Source organism: Osmerus mordax, chromosome 16 (genome assembly GCF_038355195.1).
Source record: "Osmerus mordax isolate fOsmMor3 chromosome 16, fOsmMor3.pri, whole genome shotgun sequence".
Classification (NCBI taxonomy): domain Eukaryota; kingdom Metazoa; phylum Chordata; class Actinopteri; order Osmeriformes; family Osmeridae; genus Osmerus; species Osmerus mordax.
Window position 1 is genome coordinate 14,660,872 of NC_090065.1, and position 22,161 is coordinate 14,683,032.

Below are 22,161 nucleotides of genomic sequence, written 5' to 3' on the forward strand. Positions count from 1 at the left end.
CTCTGTTTATGTTGCTATGTCTCTCCCTCTCCCTCTCTCTCTCTCTCTCTCTCTCTGTCTCTCTCTCTCTCTCTCTCTCTCTCTCTCTCTCTCTCTCTCTCTCTCTCTCTCTCTCTCTCTCTCTCTCTCTCTCTCTCTCTCTCTCTCTCTCTCTCTCTCTCTCTGTCTCTGTCTTTCTCCCAGCATCCTCTTTGCAGACATTGTTGGCTTCACCAGTCTTGCCTCCCAGTGTACTGCCCAGGAGTTGGTCAAACTCCTCAACGAGCTCTTTGGGAAGTTTGATGAGCTGGCTACGGTGAGTCTCAGGTTGTCATCGTGTCATCTTTCCCACTATCCTGCACATTCCCCCACACTTATCCTAACACTTTTAGCATGACACCTTGACTAAGGTGTTGGCACTGAGGTGACATTTAATTGCACTGATTCATCTGGGTGGAACCCTAGCCCTAGCCCCTAGCCCTAACCCTAGCCCTAGCCCTAGCCCTAGCCCCTAGCCCTAGCCCTAGCCAGGAACCTAACCCCTGAAGATCTGTTCCGGGAGTTTGGTTTTTCCCAGACCACTATGCTGGATGTCCCATGAACTCACTTCAGGCCCCTTTAAGACATGTCACATTTGTTACAAGATGGTAAATGAAGCCGCAGGGCAAGGCTCGCTTTCATTACACATCATCTGGAACATCAGGGCCCCATATGATGTTTAATATGATTACCCGAGGCCTCATTGGACGAAGAGATGACAGGATACTTAATCCATCCCAGATTTACCGCTGGCTAAACCTCGTCTCCACTCTAACGGTCGGAACGTGGGAGAGTTATATCGGTAACAATCGCTCTGTTGGAGTGGCGAGAGAAAAAAAGAGAAGTGAAAGATTTGAGTCCCCATCTGTCTATATTCCATTCTTAGCCCCGGCTGTTTAAATGTAAGTCGATCCAGTGTTTGTGTTGTATGTGGGACCAACTTTGACTTGACCTGGTCTGGTCTTTTACTTGACCTGCTCTTGTGTTTATGGACTCGCTGTTAAGGTTACTTACAGAAACAATAGACATTGTGTGATGCTAGGGACTCCTGTTTTGAACCGCACCGCAGAGTAGGCGGACTGACCTCTGACAGGCGGACCTGTCACCTCCCCTCCCCCTCAACAATCCCATTGTGATTGATGCGTTCGGCTGACACATATCTTGGAGTGGTTCAAGGGTTGAGCCTCCCCCCTCCCCTCCCCCGGCTTGATGATCCCCTTGCTGCCTTATCAGTGTAATCTGGCCTCCATTACTTCCACCAGGCACATGTGCCCGTGAAATCCTTTAATCCAGGGGATTACACCCAAACCCCTTTTTTTGCTTTCATAGAACATTTTCTTGGCCATATTGACAGTTCTATTTTTAACTTGTTTGTTTACATGGTAGCCAAATTTAGAAGCAAACCCGGCTTTTGGGTAAAGGCCAAAGTATAACATTTCTTCTTAATGTTCCTCAAGCTGTCCTGACGGTGTTTTCAAGCAGCTTGTTGATGATTCAATTACTCAATGTGATTCTGCCCCTGCTGGGTTTACATGGAAATCAGTAGCTGATACTGCGATGTTGTTTTCAACATGAGCCATGATAGGAAGGTATTTTTGGCTCCATAAAATCAGGAAAGACATTGTGGAGATCATTATTGCTAATTGTATTTTGTCGTTGTCATAAATCCGTCCTACATTTAAGCATATGTCTATCTTCAAAGCTGTGATCTTTTTACTTGCAAATGTCACCTTTTCACACTCCTACCCAAAGGAGGTGGGGAAACAGTTTCAGATATAGCTGAGAGAACAGACAGCCTGACAACCTGTCGATGCTTTATAGATCCCCCATGTTTTATGCTTAGTTATTATCCAATAGTCTTCATTTCTGCCATTTGGACAGAAACAAGATGTCGCCCAGGTGTAAATGAAGTATGCTTTCGCTCTTATTGCAGCCCATTGAAATGTTGTGACGTACTGTAAGGCAGTCTTGAGAGGAGCTGTTTCATCATGAAAGGGTAGGGGTTCAGGATGATGTACACCCCCTTTGCAGTGTGCTTGTGGGTTGGAAGTCTGCATTTAAAGGGTGAAATCAGGATGGATAGCTTCAGTCTCCTACCATGTCACCTGACCCGGGTGATTGCGTGTTTATTAACCTGTGAGGTGACTGGCCCGCACTGGTCCTCATCCGGGCCAGCACTGAGGAAGGGAAGCGGTTGTTACGCCGATCCCAGCCTGCCCCCGGACCTAGCCTCCGTCATGGGAGGCTCCACCCTGCCTCGGCCACCCCCCGGGCCACGCTCACACTGATCAAGCCTGGCAGGGAGAGGCAGCCACACTGACTCATGGCGAGCACAGCGGACGCGCTGTCTCTCCCCGTTCCAGACGAGGAGAGGGCGACGCCACATGTCCAGTGGGCACCGTTTCATCACGCCGTCCCCGCACCATCCCCGCGCCACCTGTCGAGTCGCTGGACTCGCCGGTCCGTGCAGGACGCGGGCCAGGAAAGGCAGAGTCCTCCCTCCCTCAGCAATCTCTCGCTTTCTTTCGCTCTCTTTTTTAGTTCTGCAGTTCACACCTACTTTGTGTGAGGTACGACACGCAAAGTTCTGCTCGCAATTGAAGAAGAGAGATGTCTCATCGATCCTGTTTCGGGGCTCGAGCTCACTCTACAGACGCTCACATCCGTACGTGTGCCATAGAGAGGCACTCACATCTGTAAGGATGCACGCACACATGCAAATCGTTTTTGAAAAAATACGGTCCTGTACCCGACCTCGCTGATTTTCCAGCGGCGGTCAGAACAGAAGCCATCTTGGTGTGTTGCCCCTGCACAGTTACTGATCTGTCTTGCTGTGCCCAAACCTGAAACAATACACGCTGTTGTGAAGTGAGAGATGAAGAGGGATTCGGAGCTTCATGCTGCGTTATTATGCTGCGATAACATTCAACGGCTGCGTGTGTTGTGTTTTCTTCCTCTCAGTTTCCATGGTAGAGTTTCACAGTGCGTTTCGCCACCCTCCCTCTCTTCCCTCTCTTCCCTCTCTTCTCTGAACGCCTCCTCGCTTTGTGGCTCTCACCCTCTCACCTCTCCCCCCCCCCCCCCGCTCCTGTTCTCTCAGCCTTTTGATTGACACCTGGCAGCGTTCCTTAGCTGTCTTCCGCACCCTCGAGTTATCCCTCCTCTCCTCTTCCCCTCCCTCTTTTTATGGCGCTTCTATATTTAGCAGGAGTCCGATTTATTATTACATATATGTGTTCATCTGCCCTGTTTAACTCTCTTGACGTACCGGCGCTCCGTTATTACCCCAAACACACAAACGCAGCTTTGGAGAAACGCCCAGCCCAGACGAGACTTGTTCAGCTAGTTTTTCAGGCACGTAGGCTCTGGTCTCACGGCTGTGTGTACCTATCTAAATAAGGCGATAAGACAAAGTGGTTCTATTTAATGGTGATTGAGGTGAGGTCAAGGTGAAGGCTGTAGCGGGCAGGGGTGAACCGTTATTCATGGAGGTGGATGTGTTGCTCGTCTTTAGCTCGAGATCCCAGGAGCTTAATAAACATGCTTGGTAACAAACAAAGACACCTGTTCACCCATCAAGGTGACGGGGCGAGAGGATGACATCAAGAGAAGATCCTTGTGTCCATCAATAATGTGTGCACAACATGAATCTGTCTGTTTGTGCTTCAGTGGACCGAAGATGTATACCGTATCATGTCACTCCCTTCCCTATGGACCCCGACACATGGGATAGGAAACATCTGTGCTCGGCTGGGTCTTCACACTCATTTACACAGGGTTGTGCGTGCGTGTGCATGCATGTAGCTGTGTGTCGAAATAGTATGGTGTCAGAGTATATCGGCTCGACAGTAAATGGAAGATTGTGTAGCTACAGTGACTTGTGTTTGTTTGTGTTGTCTGTGTGGGATCTCCATTCTTCAATGTGCGTGTGTGTATCTGTGTGTGTGTCTTCAGGCAGCCCACGAAGCTGAAGTCACGTGACAGGGGGTTAATCCAGCTTGGGTCTGAATCAGCTCCTGAACCCTCGCTGGGCAGATTAAACCGAGGAGAAGCACAAAGGAGGAGGGGGAGACTTTTTAAGTACTGGGGGCTCTCCCTGTTCCTCCAGCCTTCACCCACTCAGCAGCCCTCCACCTCGCCCTCCCCCTCTCCTTCCCCTCACCCATCTGTTGCCCCTTCGATCAGGCCAGGAAAGCCCCCGTCCACCAGAGGAATCACCACAGCCGCCTGTTGTCCATGTGTAGATGTTTCTTTATGTATTTCTACAAACTGCTTGTATACTTTGGTTGGTATCGACTAGTGACTCTGCAGGAACGTTGAGAAACTTGGACACGCGCGCGCGTCATGGTTCGTCCATTTCCTCGGTCTCTCTCCGATTCTCATCTGAAATCTCTTTGGAAAAAGAAGCCTCCTGTTTGGAGTATACAGCTCTGCTGACTTGTTGCTGAGTGCTTGGCAGGCAGCGCAGGTAGCTTAACAACTCGCTTTTTCCCTCGGCTCTCTCTAATTCACTAAGCTGTCTACCTGAAACGAGGCTGTTTGCGCAGGCCTCTCTGTTGGAAAGAGTGAGGAGTGGAGGCTTGCCAACCCTAATAAAGATTTATGGGGGCTGGGTGTGTTTTTGGACACACAGAGGCTGCAAGAGGCCTCGGAGGAAGGACTGCCTGCTCAGTGCTGTGGAGTTGCTGTGACAGTTTCAAGTGTTTCAGAGTTCTTCAGTGTTTGTTGGAGTGTTTAGCTCTTTTGCACTAAATTGGTTTGTCTCAGCATTCCGTGGTCTTTGTGCAGCCCACAGACTTTGTTCTGAATACAGAATACTGGGGGCTTGAGATGGGGAAAATCTAACATTGTCAAGTTATAGTTGTTTCATAGACAATAAGGTTCAAGACAGGTCATGTTGTCATTAGGCTAGTAACCGTAAAACAACGCTGCTTCAAATGTCAGACTGTGTTTTTCCCTTAGTTGGATAGTTATTGTGGATAGGGGCCTGGCTTCTCCTAACCAAAGAATGACATTCTGCTTTGAAAATGTTCCAGATGAAGTCTCAAACAAACCGTGATTTTATCTCTTCGTACATTTTCATCTTTTTTTGCTTGAAGCCTCCTCTTCTTTGTTGGTTTGGATTCGGGGGTGACCGTATCGAGCGCAAAACACGAATCATGCTCCCGCTCCGCGGCACATTCAGCGAGCAAGTGCAGGGTGAACAGCGCTTGTTCAAAGGATAGGAGTTTCCACGCTGCTAACGAGCTCACAGTCTCTTCTGGAACAACGCATGTGGTCTTGCATGTTAAAAATAGAGCATCTATCTTGTCTTCAGCACACTGATGTCCCTGATTATGAGTCTATGTCGCTCTCCGAATGTCCCCCCCCCGCCCTATGCCATTACTTCCATGGTAACAATCGGAGGTTATTAGTGCGGCAGCCCTGCCTCATTGCTTATGGATGGCGGTGGCTCACATCCCATAATGATATGTTACATTCATACAGTTGCTCTTAGACGAATGCTTGTCAATCTCTGAGCGTGTGACTCACCTTATTCACTGAGACTGTTTTTAGCTTGAGACGGCATTTCGATTTGGGCTCCATGTTAAAAGTGCATGTGGAGATGCATGGGTGGTGGGTGGGGGTGGGTCATGTGTAGGAGACTTGGGGGAGGTGCATAAAGGCAGGTATGGGTGGAGGACGAGATGAAGGCTTCACTTCTTGTAAGGGGTCCGGCTTCACTTCCTGATCCCAGTTTGAGGTCTCCTGCCACTGCTATGAATACCAAAAAGCACATTCAGTAAATGCTCACGTTTTCCCTCCCTCCCTCCCTCCCTCCCTCCCTCCCTCCCTCCCTCCCTCCCTCCCTCCCTCCCTCCCTCCCTCCCTCCCTCCCTCCCTCCCTCCCTCCCTCCCTCCCTCCCTCCCTCCCTCCCTCCCTCCCTCCCTCCCTCCCTCCCTCCCTGTTTATTGTAAGGTTTGTTGTGACTGGGAGTGCATTGCAAATGTTGTGGAAAGATATGTGATGCCCCTCCCTCTTCCCCTCTGTGGATGCCAGGAGAATCACTGTCGAAGGATTAAGATCCTGGGGGACTGTTACTACTGTGTGTCTGGACTGACCCAGCCCAAGACTGACCACGCCCACTGCTGTGTGGAAATGGGCCTGGACATGATCGACACCATCACGTAAGTGGTTCCAACTAGAGCGTCAGATTCATCATCGACAGAACCCCTCGGATTGCAGTGTTCCTGTTCTGGTGTAACAGTGCTATTTACACTCAATCTTTCTTTCAATCTATTTGAATGTGTCTAAGGCACAGTCCTAGCCCCTCAAAACACACACTTGTTGATTGTTGATAGTTGATAGGGCTCACAACCCCTGGATGGGTCTGAATTAGGCTAGCTGGAATTTTTCATGGGCCCATTTGATCTGGGGAAGTAACTCAAGTCTAACTAAACTACCAAGTCAGGGACTCTGAGTTGACAGTTAGGAATTGTAAACATAGTGATAGTACAATCAGACTGGTCAGGCCTGCTCTGAATGCAAGCCTAGACTTAAGAGGAGGAGATTATCATTTGACCGTAAGGAAACACATTTGGATGCATCCTGATCGAGCACTAGAATGTTTGTCTCGTTTGCGTGTCTTGGCCCGCACAATTTGGAGTGAAAAAAGGGGGGGTTTAAACATGCCATTAGCTCTTCTTTCTGTTCCGTGAGGAAAGTTAGACATATTGTAGCGGCTTGTCATGCTCAATGCCGCGTACATGACACAGTGCTGTCCACAACTGTGGTGGTAGGACAGTGTCACTACCAGGTGTGTGGGAGATGAACCTACAGTATGCTATGCTCGGTAAATACGTCTATTTTCTTTCCAACACAGTTCCTTAACATCTACGTCTTGCCTCATTTTCACACCTGTTAAGAGAGCAATCTTATCCCACGTACTGCGTCAAGTGTTATGAAGCACGCCCAATTCTGAACAGAGGTTAACTGACACATCCAAGCCAACGCTGAGTATTCCGCCTTCCTAAAACGCACTGCCCCTCAAATCCTGCTCCAAAGGAGATCACATTTCCCTTGAAGTTTGTCATCCTTCGAGACCAAAAAGGGATGTCTAGTATCCAGAAAGGCCTCCATTTTGTCTCTGCTCCTTATCTCGGCGAAACATGTGGGCTTGTCTCCTAGTCCTACTGAGATGAAATGCACTGGACTCTGTCTTTTCATCCTTACTATCAGTACCATGGTGTGTGTGTGTGTGTGGGGGGGGGGGGGGTATTTATTGCGTCAGAAAGAATGGCTTGAAACTGTGTATGAAATTGTGCACGACCTGCAAAACACACACACACACCCTAACACTCCCTGTCCCGCTCCTGCAGGTCCGTGGCCGAGGCCACGGAGGTGGACCTGAACATGCGTGTGGGCCTGCACACGGGCCGTGTTCTGTGCGGCGTCCTGGGTCTGAGGAAGTGGCAGTACGACGTGTGGTCCAACGACGTGACCCTGGCCAACGTGATGGAAGCCGGGGGACTGCCTGGGTCAGTGCTGCGCTGCTGCCCCACCCGCCTCGACCCCTCCATCCTCCCTGGCCTCTAGTCCCCCATCCTTCCTAAGCCTTAGTATCCTATCCTCCCGAACCCCTTCCTCCGTAACAACCCGTCCTTCAAAAAAAACCCTTCCTTACCCTCCCCCCATCCCCATCCCCCTACCCCTCCATCTCCCAGAACCCTCCCCCCATCTTTGCCTCCCCTCCCCTCCCCCTCCCCCCATCCACCCTACACCCTGTCCTCCCCACTGCTCGTCCCCCACCCTCCCTACTCTCTACCCCCATCCCTCCCCATTTGCCCCATACATCTTAGGGGACACATACCTAAATCTCAGATTACTGTCGTTTATCCGAAAGGAATATGCTTGTATCTTACCTCACGCCAAGTTCAGTGGTCCCAGCCTGCTTGGAGACAGCCTGAAGCAGATAACGCAAACAGTTCAGGACCAGAGGGGCAGGTTTTCTCACAGTGTGTGCTCGTCCCCCAGTAAGGTCCACATCACCAAGTCAACACTGGAGTGCCTGAACGGAGACTACGAGGTAGAACCAGGCAACGGCCACGAGAGGAACGCCTTCCTCCAGAAACACGACATCGAGACCTTCTTCATCGTGCCATCCCACCGACGGAAGGTGCCTGTGCGTGGCCGGGTGTCATGAGAAGTGATGACACCACCTGTGTCCATTTGTCTGTGTGTGTCTGTGTAGAGGGAGAGATTGTTTTCGGGAGTGTTAAGACTAGGCCGTTTTGATGGTGTAGCAAAGCGGCACCTTGAAAGTGGGGGAGCCCCAATTAGATTTACATTACATTTAGTCATTTATCAGACGCTCTTATCCAGAGCGACTTACAGTAAGTACAGGGACATTCCTTGCCCAAGGACACAACGTCATTTGGCACAGCCGGGAATCGAACCGGTAACCTTCAGATTACTAGCCCGACTCCCTAACAGCTCAGCCACCTGACATTTCCTTAACTAGGACGTTGGTGGACATGTGCTTTGAGCGTATGCTGAAAGCCAAATGTGTCGATCCTGATTCCTCTGAAGACCGTAACAGATAATCCATCTAAATAGGCCTGATTTGTGATGGAGAGTTTAGTGTCTAATTCTTACTGTATGCAAACTTTGCTTAGTTCAAACCTTTAATGACAGGACTGGAGCTAAACATACAGTACGAAGCTCCAACATTTGATGTTGGATCTCTATGATTGCATGGCGGAACACTGGCTTATGTGTGTTGTGTGTTGTGAAGCTAGGCCTTAAGGCTCAAGGTGTTGTAGAGTAAACAGCACACATCAACAACCCTCATGAATATATGGACACATTTACAGTACACTCTCTCTCTCTCTCTCTCTCTCTCTCTCTCTCTCTCTCACACACACACACACACACGGACTGTAGATCATGCTCTCAAAGTCACACAACATTCTTGAACACACACGCACCCTCTCTCTTTAGTTCCACTCTGTCATTACATCAGATGTGCAGCGAGCAGCTGGAGAGGGGATTTCATCCTCTCTCCGATTGTCGGTTCATGGCTGCCCCGTGTATCTCCCGCCTGGCAGTACCCGGCCTGGCTCTACCAGAGGGGGGAGTGGGACTGGGCCTCTGAGCTCTCCACAGCTTGTGTGTTATATAACCCACAGTGTACACACACACACACATATACGTGTTCCTAAGCCACGCAGGTCCTTACGTGAACTTGGAGCAACACAGCATCACGGCATCACAGCATCACAGCATCACAGCATCACAGCAACACAGCATCGCAGCATCGCAGCAACGCAGCAACGCAGCATCGCAGCATCGCAGCATCGCAGCATCGCAGCATCGCAGCATCACAGCATCACAGCAACACAGCATCACAGCATCACAGCATCATAGCAACACAGCATCACAGCAACACAGCATCACAGCATCACAGCATCACAGCAACACAGCATCACAGCATCACAGCATCACAGCATCTCCCAAGGCCATTCTGTATCCTACTGGCTTTTGGGTTTTTCTCTTTGATATTAGGAATAATTAGTTAATCCGCTTAATAGATGGAGCCAACAGTTATACTTCCATCAAAGAGACAGTGAGTGTGTGAGGAGTGGGGACCCCCCCCCCCCCTAAAGTGTGTCAGATGTGTTGCTCTCTCGTCAGCCAATCCCGTACAGATACTCAGAGACTACTTGAGATGTTTTTTTAATATCGCTAACAGAAGTACAAATCTGCAGATTGAAAAGAGTCCTGCCTTATCTGTGCTAAACGAAGCGTTATTTCATTATACTTTCTAAAATAGTTTTGAGGCCAACATTTTTAACAGTGCTCAAAAGACCTGGGGGATTGTCCCATTTTGGCTGCTTGCTTGTTAATTCCACATTGATACTGAAACTGACATTTAAAAAAAGTAGGAATACTAGAATTTAGATATGTATGAGTATGTGTTTCATGTCAGTATGCTGTGTTTCTAATAACAAGCAAATGTACATTTGTTGTTGTATCATTAGTTATGTGTGTGTCTGTGTGTGTGTGTGTGTGTGTGTCTGACTGTGTGTGTGCGTGCGTGTGAGTTAGTGAGTCATCTTTAAAAGCTTGTTCTCCTTGTTTGTTTGTTGACAGATATTCCCAGGATTGATTCTCTCGGACATAAAGCCTGCCAAAAAGATGAAGTTCAAAACGGTGTGCTACTTACTGGTGCAGCTCATGCACTGCAGGAAGATGTTCAAGGCAGAGATCCCTTTCTCCAACGTCATGAACTGTGAGGATGGAGACAAGGTACATAAACTCATGTGTGGAAGTGTGAGCTTGCGCACTCTTGTGTCTTCCTGTATTTTTAGACATGAAAGGTGAAGGTGTGTAGGTGGATGTGAGGATGGGTACAGCTCAGTGGAAGAGCATTTGACTGTGGATCAAGAGATCATAGGTTGAAATCCCCCCACCCCCTTCCCCCATAAGTTGCCTTGGATAAAAGTGTTTACTGAATGAAAGCATGTGCATGCAGATGTATTTATGTGATTGTGTAGCCTGCAGATGTATTTATATGCTGTACTGTACAGAGTGCATTGCTGTGTGTCTTTTCCTCTGTGTTTTCAGTCCCTGCCCCTGATTATCTGGCCAACTGTTAACGTGCTTATCTGACCCTCTGTGCTGAGGAAGAAATCCTCTGGCCTGTTTTCAACCCCGGCTTGGTGTGCTTAAAGTCACATGACCAAGTGCCTGCCAGTGGGCCTTCTTCGAGCTCTCAGCCATCGGCAACCAATAAATGGCTCACGAACTGGAATAACAGTGTTTCTATTATGGTCTCACTGCTAAGTCGTTAGTAGAGTAAATAACACACGAGTCCCCAGTACTGTAAACATCCATTTGACATTGCTATGACAACACCCAATAGTGTACCCCGATCTCCATGTGGACGTTTGTACGAAACTCGACATGAAAAGTAGGGGCAGGCAAGGAGAGGGTGGAGGAAGGCGGCGAAAAGCAAACTAAAGTTAACATTCAGGCCACACACTGTGGTGCCGTCTGAAATGACACGTGGATTTGGAGATGAGGGGAGGGGGGCAGGAGTGAGGGAGAGGGGGGGAGCTGGGGCGTGCTGCGCGGTGGCAGGCGTGGGAGGGAGACGCCTGTCCCGTGCTCCACGGATCATCACTCCAAACATCTGGGTCATGTGGGGGAGCCCACGTCCTCAGGCTGCAGTGCTGCGGAGAGAGGAGATGAAGGGAGATACGGAGATGGAGAAAGAGGGGGAGAGATGCAGAAAAACAGTGAGAGAGAGAGACCGAGAGAGAGAAAGAGAGAGAGAGAGAGAGAGAGAGAGAGAGAGAGAGAGAGAGAGAGGGCAAAAGACAGAGAGAGAAAAGGAGAGAGCCATAGAGAGAGAGAGTGGAAAAGGAGGAGAGAGAGGCAGAAGAACAGAGAGAGAAAGGGTGAAATAAAGAGAGAGAAAAGGAGAGAGCCATAGAGAGAGGGAAAGAGAGCATAAGATAGAGAGAGAAAGGGAAACGGAGGAGGAAAAAAAGCCAAGCAGGGATGAGGTGCAGCCATATGTGTTTAAAGATCACTCGTCCGCTCCGGGTCCTAACTCTCTCTCCTCTGTCCTCATTAGAAACACTCTCTCTCCTCCGTCCTCATTAGAAACACTCTTTCCTCCGTCCTCCTTAGAAACACTCTCTCTCCTCCGTCCTCATTAGAAACACTCTCTCTCCTCCGTCCTCCTTAGAAACACTCTCTCTCTCCTCCGTCCTCCTTAGAAACACTCTCTCCTTTGTCCTCATTAGAAACACTCTCTCTCCTCCATCCTCCTTAGAAACACTCTCTCTCCTCCATCCTCCTTAGAAACACTCTCTCCTCTGTCCTCATTAGAAACACTCTCTCTCCTTCGTCCTCCTTAGAAACACTCTCTCTCCTCCGTCCTCCTTAGAAACACTCTCTCCTCTGTCCTCATTAGAAACACTCTCTCTCCTCCGTCCTCATTAGAAACACTGTCCTCATTAGAAACACTCTCTCTCCTCCGTCCTCCTTGGAAACACTCTCTCTCCTCCGTCCTCATTAGAAACACTCTCTCTCCTCTGTCCTCATTAGAAACACTCTCTCTCTCTATCTCTCTCTCTCCGGTTGGACTCACCCACTCACCGCCCCCTACTGACTGGCCCACCCCCCACGGCGACACTGATGGGCCTCACTTTCTCCTCTAGTGACACATACACGCACACACACACACACAAACACCCCCACACACACACACTCTCTGTCTCCATGGTTAACCAACTGGCTCTGCCCTGCTCTACTGCCCAGCACATTAAATTGATGCTCATTCTGGCTTCAAAGACTTAGCGGAAGGGACGCTTGGTAAGGGCTGGGTTGGGTTTTGTTGCTCTAGAAAAGGACATTAACTGAAAGTAGATGTTTGTGTGTGTATGTGTGGAGTGAGTGAAGTGAAGTCAGGTGGAATTGTGACTCGCCGGCGTGTGTAAATACCACAATTTAACGTAATGCACTTTATGGTATTTTTTATTTTTTTGCATCACAACGGCCCTTACTTTGTTCCATGCTGTGTTCCATCACTCAAACAACATTAGTGCAGCCTTTCAGCATACTGATATTTAAACTGCCCACCCTCCTTCCCTCCAGCGGAGGGCGCTCCGGACAGCGCCCTGAGAAGCTGAGGAACCGGACCTCTGTGTCGGCCAACGTGACCAGAGTAGCCCCGGGACCCGGGTGAACCGCTACATCGGGCGCTTGATCGAGGCACGGCAAACAGAGTCTGACACCGCAGACCTCAACTTCCTCACGCTCATGTACAAGTGCTCTGAGCGCGAGCAGAGGGTGAGAAACAAACACACACAGGGAACACATTTTCACAGTCACTTATGCCAAAAAGACACATACATAAACCGCTTAAGAAACATCCTGTGAACACTTTTTTCATCAGATGAATTTTGAAAACAATGTTGTTCCTGGCTTGCTCCGTCCTTCCCTCACTCTCTCTCTCTCTCTCTCTCTCTCTCTCTCTCTCTCTCTCTCTCTCTCTCGTCTCTCTCTCTCTCTCTCTCTCTCATCTCTCTCTCTCGCTCTCTCTCTCTCGCTCTCTCTCTCTCGCTCTCTCACCTTCACTCTCTCTCTCTCTCTCTCTCTCTCTCTCTCTCTCTCTCTCTCTCTCTCTCTCTCTCTCTCTCTCTCTCTCTCTCTCATAGTACCACCAGCTTCCTGATGAGTACTTTACCAGTGCAGTGGTCCTGTCCCTAATCCTAGCTGCCTTGTTTGGCCTTGTCTACCTTCTCATCATCCCACAGTGTGTACAGGATCTGAGAGCAGCATACACACCTACACACACACACCCACACGCACACGCAAATACACACTCATGCATGCACATGTTTTTGGTTTCTTTCTGTTAGGTCTGTTTCTTAGGCTGGTTCTGCTTCTCTCTTGTCTCTCAGGGGTACAGTAGTGCTGGTTCTACTGGTCTTCTGCATTTGTTTCCTAGTAGCTTGTATCATGTACCTGCATATCACTAGAGTACAGGTAAACCTGCACACTTCCTCATCACCATTTTTTTATTTTTTTATTTTATTCATTAACCGGAATGACTGTTTGCTTTAGATGTTTGTTGTTGTTAATGAATCACAACTAGGTTGTTCAATTAAGTCTTCACGTCTAAGTTATGCTAGTAGCCCTGTACTGCTAAGTTGGACAAAGTTGGACTTCTACCCGTTTTCACTGACAAATATGTATAAAGTAATACTTTCATAAATTCATTTTGTGCTAGCATAGGCAAATAAAAAATATATTTTCCTTTGTGAGTTCAAATCAGCTCATTTATATGGTGTTTAAAGTCAGTGGCCCAAAGCAGAACTTTGTTTTGCATTTAAACTCAACATAAAGTCAATTAATTTAAGTTTCTCATAACTTTCAACAAACCCCTCAGCTATGACAAGAAAGTATGCTTTGTGACTTTTCACATTTAAATTCTGCCAAGTAAGCTTCCTTGTCTTCCCCTCATTTCTTTCCTCCTACTTCATCTCTCTCTCTCTCTCTCATCTCTCTCTCTCTCTCTCTCTCTCTCTCTCTCTCCTCTCTCTCTCTCTCTCTCTCTCTCTCTCTCTCTCCTCTCTCTCTCTCTCTCTCCCTCTTTCTATTCAACCGTCTCTCTGTCTCTCGTTCTGTCTCTCTGTCAGTGTTTTCCAGGGTGCCTCACCATTCAGATCCGTACGGCTCTGTGTATTTTCATTGTGCTCTTAATATACGCTGTGGCCCAGGCTTGTGTGGTGAGTACGGCCCACAGGATTATAAAACACAAAACATTTAATCTGAATTAAAGGATTAAAGACTCATCTTCGAGAAGTTCTAAAACTGTTAGAATCATGAATTAGAATAGGTTGCAAGCATGCTGACAGTTGTTTTTTGCTTGATGGCTATCTGACATGTTATTCATATTTAGCATTAGCAGCATTGGTGTTAGCATTAGCAGCATTAGCTTTAGCAGCATTAGACTTAGAGGTGTGTGAGGTTTTGCAACTCACCTCATTTCCCTACCTGCTCTCTCTCCTAGGTGGGCTGCATGCCGTGGTTGTGGGACAGTGCCAAGTCCAACAGCTCCATCATCATCATTGACGCGGACGGCGCCGCTAACCGCACCATGGCCGAGCTGCCCTGTGACGGCGCCCGCTACGCCTTCCTGTCCTGCGTGGTGGGAACGCTAACACTGGCGCTCTTCCTGCGCGTCTCCTGGCTGCCAAAGATGGCGCTACTGCTGCTGCTGGCTATCCTCTACATCACCGTGCTGGAGCTGAGCGGCTTCCGCAAGTACGCGGGGTGAGTAGCAGAACACACACACGCACACACACACACTGGAGTACCAGCCTGCCCATCCAGACAGAGATAAACACCCTGTCCGTCAGTCCTCAGGCCTTGCTCTCAGATCCACTATGTTGAACTGTCAGTCAAACGTGTCAGAGACAGTGATTGGCTCCCACGTGTCCGGGGGCTCCGCGTCCTTCTGTGTTTGATCTGGTAGAGGCACAAACAAACAAGGGGCGTCGTCGGGGGCGTCGTCGGGGGCATTTGCATGTACGAGGACATGCGCTGGAGTCTTTGTGCCCCGACAACACGTACGCTCGCTCATTTTGAAGTCTTTGAAGCAGCACACATACTCATTAGGCTCCAAACCAGACAGCTGAGAAGAGAGAGAGAAAGAGGGAGGGAGAGAGAGAGAGAGAGAGAGAGAGAGAGAGAGGGGGGGGGGGGGGGGGGTCGGGCCTTGTGAGGCGACTGACCTCCCACTCAGCAGAGCACAGATAGTGTGGGAGGAGGGAAGAGGAGGGCCGAGGAGGGGGGAGGAGAGGGGAGGAGAGGGGAGGAGGGGGGAGGAGAGAGGGGGAGAGGGGAGGAGAGGGGAGGAGAGACGGGGAGAGGGGAGGAGGGGGGAGGAGAGAGGGGGAGAGGGGAGGAGAGAGGGGATGAGGGGGGAGTAGAGAGGGGGAGAGGGGAGGAGAGGGGAGGAGAGACGGGGAGAGGGGAGGAGAGGGGAGGAGAGAGGGGATGAGGGGGGAGGAGGGGTAAGGGAGGGGTAGGGCGGAGTTCAGAATCAGAATCAAAATTCAGTTTAATCGCCAAGTAAGTGGTCACAAACAAGGAATTTACTTTGGTGGGCAAGTGCAAACAGTGAACATTTAAACATAATGAACAAAAAGAATGTAGAAAATGTACAACAAAATAAAATACACTACTGGCAGAGCTATACAATATAATATAAAATAAAGTTACAATACATATCAAATAAAAAAATAAAATAATGTAGTTGAAGACACTCACAACACATTTCTCGGAATGATCCGCAAATTAAAGTTTCTACACCGGTAAACAGATTTACAAAGCTGTTCTTTCTTAGTTTTACAGTCCGTTTTACAAAACCTCACACACATTAAAGAGGTCCATGCTCACTGAATAGCATTTCTGCAATGGAGTTTCCAGAATGCCACCCCGGCTCTGCCGACACCAGTGAGCCTTCTTTTAATCCCAGTATTTTTGCAGCCGAGGCCTCGCCGTCTTATTGTAAGCTACTGACATCACTGTCGGTCCTAGCACAGTGGGGGGTCCATCTCCACACACACCGGCCCCCGGCCCGCTGTGTGGTCCATTCCGGTGTGCTGTAAGCTCTGCTGACGTCTCTGTTGGTCTGCTCCACAGTGGGGGGTCTCTCCACATCCGGGGCTATGAGCCCATCCTCTCCCTGCTGCTCTTCACCAGTGCCCTGGCCCTCCACTCCAGACAGCTGGACCTCAAACTGCGCCTGGATTTCCTCTGGGCTACACAGGTCTGTGTGTGTGTGGTTGTTTGTTTGTTTGTTTAGGTATGTGTGTCGAAGACCATCTCACGTCTCTGGGAAGTGTTGTCCGGTGACGTTGCTGACAAAAGTTAGGAAACTTGACTACAGTGTCCAGCCATCTGTTGGAACCATTGTATGGCAACTCGACTATCGGGTTCTGCTTACAGTACTGGCATATTTGTAGGTGTTTGGCTGCCAATGCCCAGACTTTTGGCAGGTGTCAAGGCCTCTGGCAGATGTGAGGGTTTTGGAATGGTTGGCAGTGATGTGTCGCTTGGCGAGGGCAAGAGTAGGGCACTGTGTTGGCTGTTCAAGTCTCATATTGTTTTATTTGTAGAGCTAGTTTACAACAGATAACTGGATGGATGTTTTTGTCAATATCATAACATGTTAATGTGTGTTGGGCTACAATGGCTGTCCATGTTAGTTTTGTTTTTGGTATTTTACTGACACCTTGTGGTCACAGAGGTGAACTTTAGACTTCAGCTCTGGGTTTTGGATTGCGAGGGTTGTCTGGGCATGTTTGTGTCTGCATGTGTGTTATTCTATGTGTGTTGTGTGTGTTCAGGCAGAGGAGGAGAGGGACGGCATGGAGAAGGTCAAATTGGACAACAGGAGAATCCTCTTCAACCTCTTGCCAGCGCATGTGGCTCAACACTTTCTCATGTCCAACCCCAGAAACATGGTGAGGCTCCCTTCCACACACACACACACACACATTCTTTCTCTTTCTCACACACTCGTTTCCTCTCTCTTTCTCTCTCTCTCTCTCTCTCTCTCTCTCTCTCTCTCTCTCTCTCTCTCTCTCTCTCTCTCTCTCTCGCTCACACACACACACACACACACACAAACACACATGCACATGCACACACACACACACGTTTCCTCTCTCTCTTACACACACACACACACACACACACACACACATAACCAGACATAACCTGAATGTGAGAAACTTTCAGCCTCCAGTCGGTTGACTTCAGTGTTTGAATCTTCTTGACAGGATCTCTACTACCAGTCCTATGCTCAGGTAGGGGTGCTGTTCGCCTCCATCCCCAACTTCAACGATTTCTACATCGAGCTGGACGGCAACAACATGGGGGTGGAGTGTCTGCGTCTCCTCAACGAGATCATCGCCGACTTTGATGAGGTACCGTGCCAGTCAACCTCGCCAAATCATCTTTACCTGATTGGTGGAAGTCTTGTCTGGTCATGTTTGTGGATCAACTGATCCTGAAACTTTGTGTGTCTCTGCCCCAGCTTATGGATAAAGAGTGCTACAAGGACATAGAGAAAATTAAAACCATAGGCAGCACGTACATGGCAGCTGTAGGCCTGGTCCCCACCATTGGAACCAAGGTACTTTTCTGGTTCACGAGGTGTGTGTGTGTGTGTGTGTACAGAGAGAGAGCATGTGACTACATTCATTATGTTAGCATTATGATGTTAAAATTCACATTTTGCATCACTTATCAGTTTGTCAACCGGTTTGTATCGTCTCTCCAGGCCAAAAAATCCACTCACAACCACTTGAGCACAGTGGCAGACTATGCCATTGAGATGTTCGATGTGCTGGATGAGATCAACTACCAGTCCTACAATGACTTTGTCCTGAGAGTGGGTGAGTACTGAACATGCAGTCTTTCACATGTACAATCCACCTAGAGCAGTTAAGGTATTATGGCTCTAGAGTCAGAGAATGGGATTTAGAAGGAACCCCAGTGTGAGGTGTGTGTGTGATTTGTCCTGCATTGTGTGTCTAGGCATAAACGTGGGTCCGGTGGTGGCGGGCGTGATCGGGGCACGCCGGCCCCAGTATGATATCTGGGGCAACACGGTAAACGTGGCGAGCCGCATGGACAGCACCGGAGTCCCCGGAAAGATCCAGGTACCGCTAGCTCTCCCCTGAGACCCCCCTCCCCTGGGTGTCCGACACTCTCCTTTGGGTCTCAGATATATCCTTTGTGCATGTGTTCCCTCCTACTGTACAGCACATCTGATGTCTTATCGTGTCCATCCTGTTGTTATGCTAAGTTGATCTTTCCAAACAAGCGCATACTCCTTTATTCAGTAGCAAACACTGGTAAACACAACAATGTGTTTGAAGGTGTGCGTGCATATATGCCTGGCTTGCTAATATGTGGGTGTGTATGTCTTGTTAACGTGTACCTGGGCATGTGTGTGTGTGTGTGCGTGTGCCTGCGTGTGCCTCCCCAGGTAACAGAGGACGTGTACCGCATGCTCAAGTGTAACTACGACCTGGTGTGCCGAGGCAAGGTCAGTGTGAAGGGCAAGGGCGAGATGCTCACCTACTTCCTGGAGGGCAAGGTGCAGGGCGTGGGCACGGCCACCACCTCCTCAGTGGCACGCTCCGCCAGCCTGGAGCGCCGGGCCCACTCCTGTGGCCGGGCCAGCGTCCAGGCCAAGCCGGGGAGCATGTCGTCCGTGGCCAGCTTCACCGTGCGCGCCAGCATGGGCACCATCCAGGCAGCCACTGGCAACAGCAGCCCCAGCCCGGCTCCGTGCGTTACCTCGACGTGCGTGCCCACGGTGGGAGAGGTAGACGAGGAGGAGGAGGAGGAGACGCCGGTGGACGGGGCGATGGTGTAGGGAGCGTGGCGGAGAGCAGGCGTATCGCTCAGGAGGCCGCCTGACCGCTCCTTGCTGGTGGTTCGGTCCATCCGACCTTTCCATGCGGGTTCTGGGACACTGGGACAGTCCACTTAGTGAAAACGAAAAAAGGGGGGGGGGGGGCGCCGTTTTCAGGGCTGGCAGGAGCTGGTTTTACAGATGGTAATGCTGTTCAGTGTCACCCGTGATGGTTGTGGTACTTGCTTCTGTAACAGGGTGGGGGGGGGGGGGTGAGGGTGGTTAAGAATTGGCTTCACAAAGTTCCTCTTTCTCATAGGGGGTGACCTGAGCAAGACAGATACACTGCAAACCAACCCAATCCTCTTCCCCCACCATCCAGGAACATTTGATAGGCATACAGGTTATTTGAGGAACTCTGTCTTGTATTTTTATTGACGAATTAGGCCCCACACTGTTATGCCTCTCCAATAGGAAGTGGGAGGCAGGGAGGGGCTAGGTGTGGCTGGTATAGACAGTGCTAGTGGCCATGAACTGTCTAGTATTACCCCTGATCACATTACTACTTTAGTATGTTCAATTATGCCAAGGATACATTTCATCCTTCATGGTGTACAAATATCATGTTGTTTTTCCATACCTATATGTCCATGCATGCATGCATGCACGTGTATTTGTATGCATGTGTGCTGTGAATCTTGAAGAGCAACAGAATAACACTAAATACTTTTTTTTACGATCAAAGAGTTATTTAGCCTAAAACAGCTTTTCGGCGCTTTGTTATATTACTGCATAAGTTGTTACATTTTGCGGTGTTGAGGTAAGACATACTGAAAAAATCCTACCGAAAGGAAACCAAAGCACAGGTATTGCTGAACAAAATACTATATTTCTCAGAGCAAGGCCTTTGCGGCCTCAAAGAAAACTGTAGCCGGGGGAAATATTCAAAGACAGATATTTTCCTTGACACTGACCTAGAGAGAAATTTACTTGCCTGTCCTTGGTACGTGTGTCTTGCAGCTGGTACATGATCTGTCCCAGGTGTTATTGATATGATCACTATCACCTGTTCGAAGAAGCTGCACCTGCGGATGTTTCTTGTGTTTTGTGTTGTTGATGAGACACACACACACACACACACACAGTTCCTTGACCTGGCCGTGACCTGGCCGTTCACTATTGACCCTTGCTTGTTATTCCTCCAAGGCTGTATCTGATAAAGGGTGTGTGTGTGTGTGTGTGTGTGTGTGTGTGTGTGTGTGTGTGGGGGGGGGGGACTGTGTGAGTGTGTGTGGGAGTGTGTGTTGATGGCATTAGGGGAACGTGCGCTGACCCACAGAGCAATGCCCTCCTCTTACAGAAGGCTGAATAGAAAACTTCTAGGATGGAACTTTGGTAATGGCAAAATGTGAACTGGGCCCAAATCAGGATGGATATTCTCTCTTTCTCTTTTTCTTTATTCGTGGTTTTATTGTCAGTTTCTCTCTCTTTCTTTTTCTCCCCTTTTTCTGTCTCTTCCTCTCCTTCTCTCTTACTCTCTCAAAAGCACAGAAACACACACATACTGTATACACACCCACAGACCATAACATTCACAGACAAGCGCATAAGCACACAAGCTATACATACTAAACATAGTGCTTTATATTACAGTTAGACATCTAGAGAAAAGTCATAAAGCTATACATTGCATAGTGCACAGAACGTTCGTTCATCTAGTGAAACTCATTGTGGCACATTAAACAACTGTCAGATTCTAGGATCATGAGTCAGTGTTTATCATCTCAAGATCACAATGTTGACACAATCTAAATATAATTTATTTTTTAGATTAGACCTTTTACTCAGTCTGCAAAAATGTAAATACTTCAAGTTTCAAGTTTTTTGCCTTACTTAATAATAAGCTTACAGTGAATGAAACCTGCCTTTTTAGCTAACAACTTTGATATGCAGATCATACTTTTGTAAATAGCAGAAAGCTGTAAAGTATGTTGTATCTTGTACAGTGTAAAGTTGAGTAATCTAACATTTTGTAATAAACACATTATTGGTGTACAATATACAAAACATTGTACATCGTTTTATTATTGTGGTTTGAGTCCAGCCTTGTGCTTTGTATTGAGTTTATGAGTTTAAGAATGCTGCTCTTTGAAATCTAAAATCACAATTTATCTAACATGAACATGGTAATCCAGAAATAAAGAAACAATTGAAAAAGGAAAAGAATAGAAGATAGAATTCTGCAAGTCATTTACAGTTACTGAGAAAAACAAATTGGACCCAACTAAGGGCTGCCAGTGGATGTTTGGTCTGTGGGACATGACCCTGTGACGTCTGTATGGGGCCCAGGCAGGAAGCATGGTCATGGGGGGGTTTCCAGCTACAGTATATGACCTTTGAACCATGAAAAGGTTCCCTCCATACTTTGTCACAGCAATGTCACAAACAATGGCTAGTCTACGGAGCCTTTGTGTGCCTTTCCACTGTTGAACACAAGAATGTCACCATGTCTCAAACATAGAGCAGGGACCAGTGTCTCCCTGGAGTTGATGTGTGCTTTGCCAAAGGCTCTCTGTAACAGCAAAGTCAATAGAGCAGCTCGCAGAACCAGGCTGCCCGAATCGGACAGACCGTTTTGGAGATTCTCAATGAGGTCAGGAACAAGGATAACTCTACAAGAACTCTGTGTTCCGAGGTGACGTACAATACAGTCAAGGGCACCCATTGGGGGGGGGGGGGGGGGGGGGGGGGGGGGGGTGACAAATTTTGTGAGAGAAAGAAAATGGCATGCTGAATCATACTATAGCTCTGGAAGATTACTGTCTGTCTAATACTGAGTTGAACTTACCTAAAGTACGTATTAGATAGTCTGAAAGTTAGCAAGCAACATTAGCAAATGCAATATTCACCTAATAGCCTACTCCTAGTGGCAAAATGTGCCACATAAAAAGTTAAACCTCACCATAACCATGGGGGCAAAGATTATTAATAAAGTATGACATGGATTCTAAAAGATTGCTTATTTTTTATGAAGCACAAGTGGAATGGTACCTTCCTTGAACATTGGGGAATGTGTCCCTCCATCCTCACTGGGAATTTTGCCCTTGATTACATTTCCACCATGGAGGACTTCGACCTTGGTCCAGATGGATTGATACTTAGTGGTATCATAAAAAGATTGAAGAGGTTATTGGGTGTCATGTACATAATT

General features: G+C 48.4%; 1 protein-coding gene across 1 annotated transcript in view; it reads left to right on the plus strand.

Annotated features, from left to right (window-relative positions):
• The window catches only part of LOC136958962 (adenylate cyclase type 1-like), a 29,500-nt gene extending 10,529 nt beyond the window's left edge, over positions 1-18,971 (plus strand). Inside the window, 19 exon segments of the mRNA XM_067253124.1 lie at positions 184-295; positions 6,059-6,186; positions 7,378-7,536; positions 8,033-8,174; positions 10,151-10,306; positions 12,665-12,685; positions 12,687-12,726; positions 12,729-12,859; positions 13,228-13,325; positions 13,474-13,558; positions 14,212-14,301; positions 14,586-14,848; positions 16,223-16,349; positions 16,930-17,046; positions 17,365-17,511; positions 17,622-17,720; positions 17,868-17,982; positions 18,125-18,249; positions 18,579-18,971. Of these exon segments, the coding sequence (XP_067109225.1) occupies positions 184-295; positions 6,059-6,186; positions 7,378-7,536; positions 8,033-8,174; positions 10,151-10,306; positions 12,665-12,685; positions 12,687-12,726; positions 12,729-12,859; positions 13,228-13,325; positions 13,474-13,558; positions 14,212-14,301; positions 14,586-14,848; positions 16,223-16,349; positions 16,930-17,046; positions 17,365-17,511; positions 17,622-17,720; positions 17,868-17,982; positions 18,125-18,249; positions 18,579-18,971 (2,548 nt within the window).
• The last annotated feature ends 3,190 nt before the right edge of the window (positions 18,972-22,161 follow it).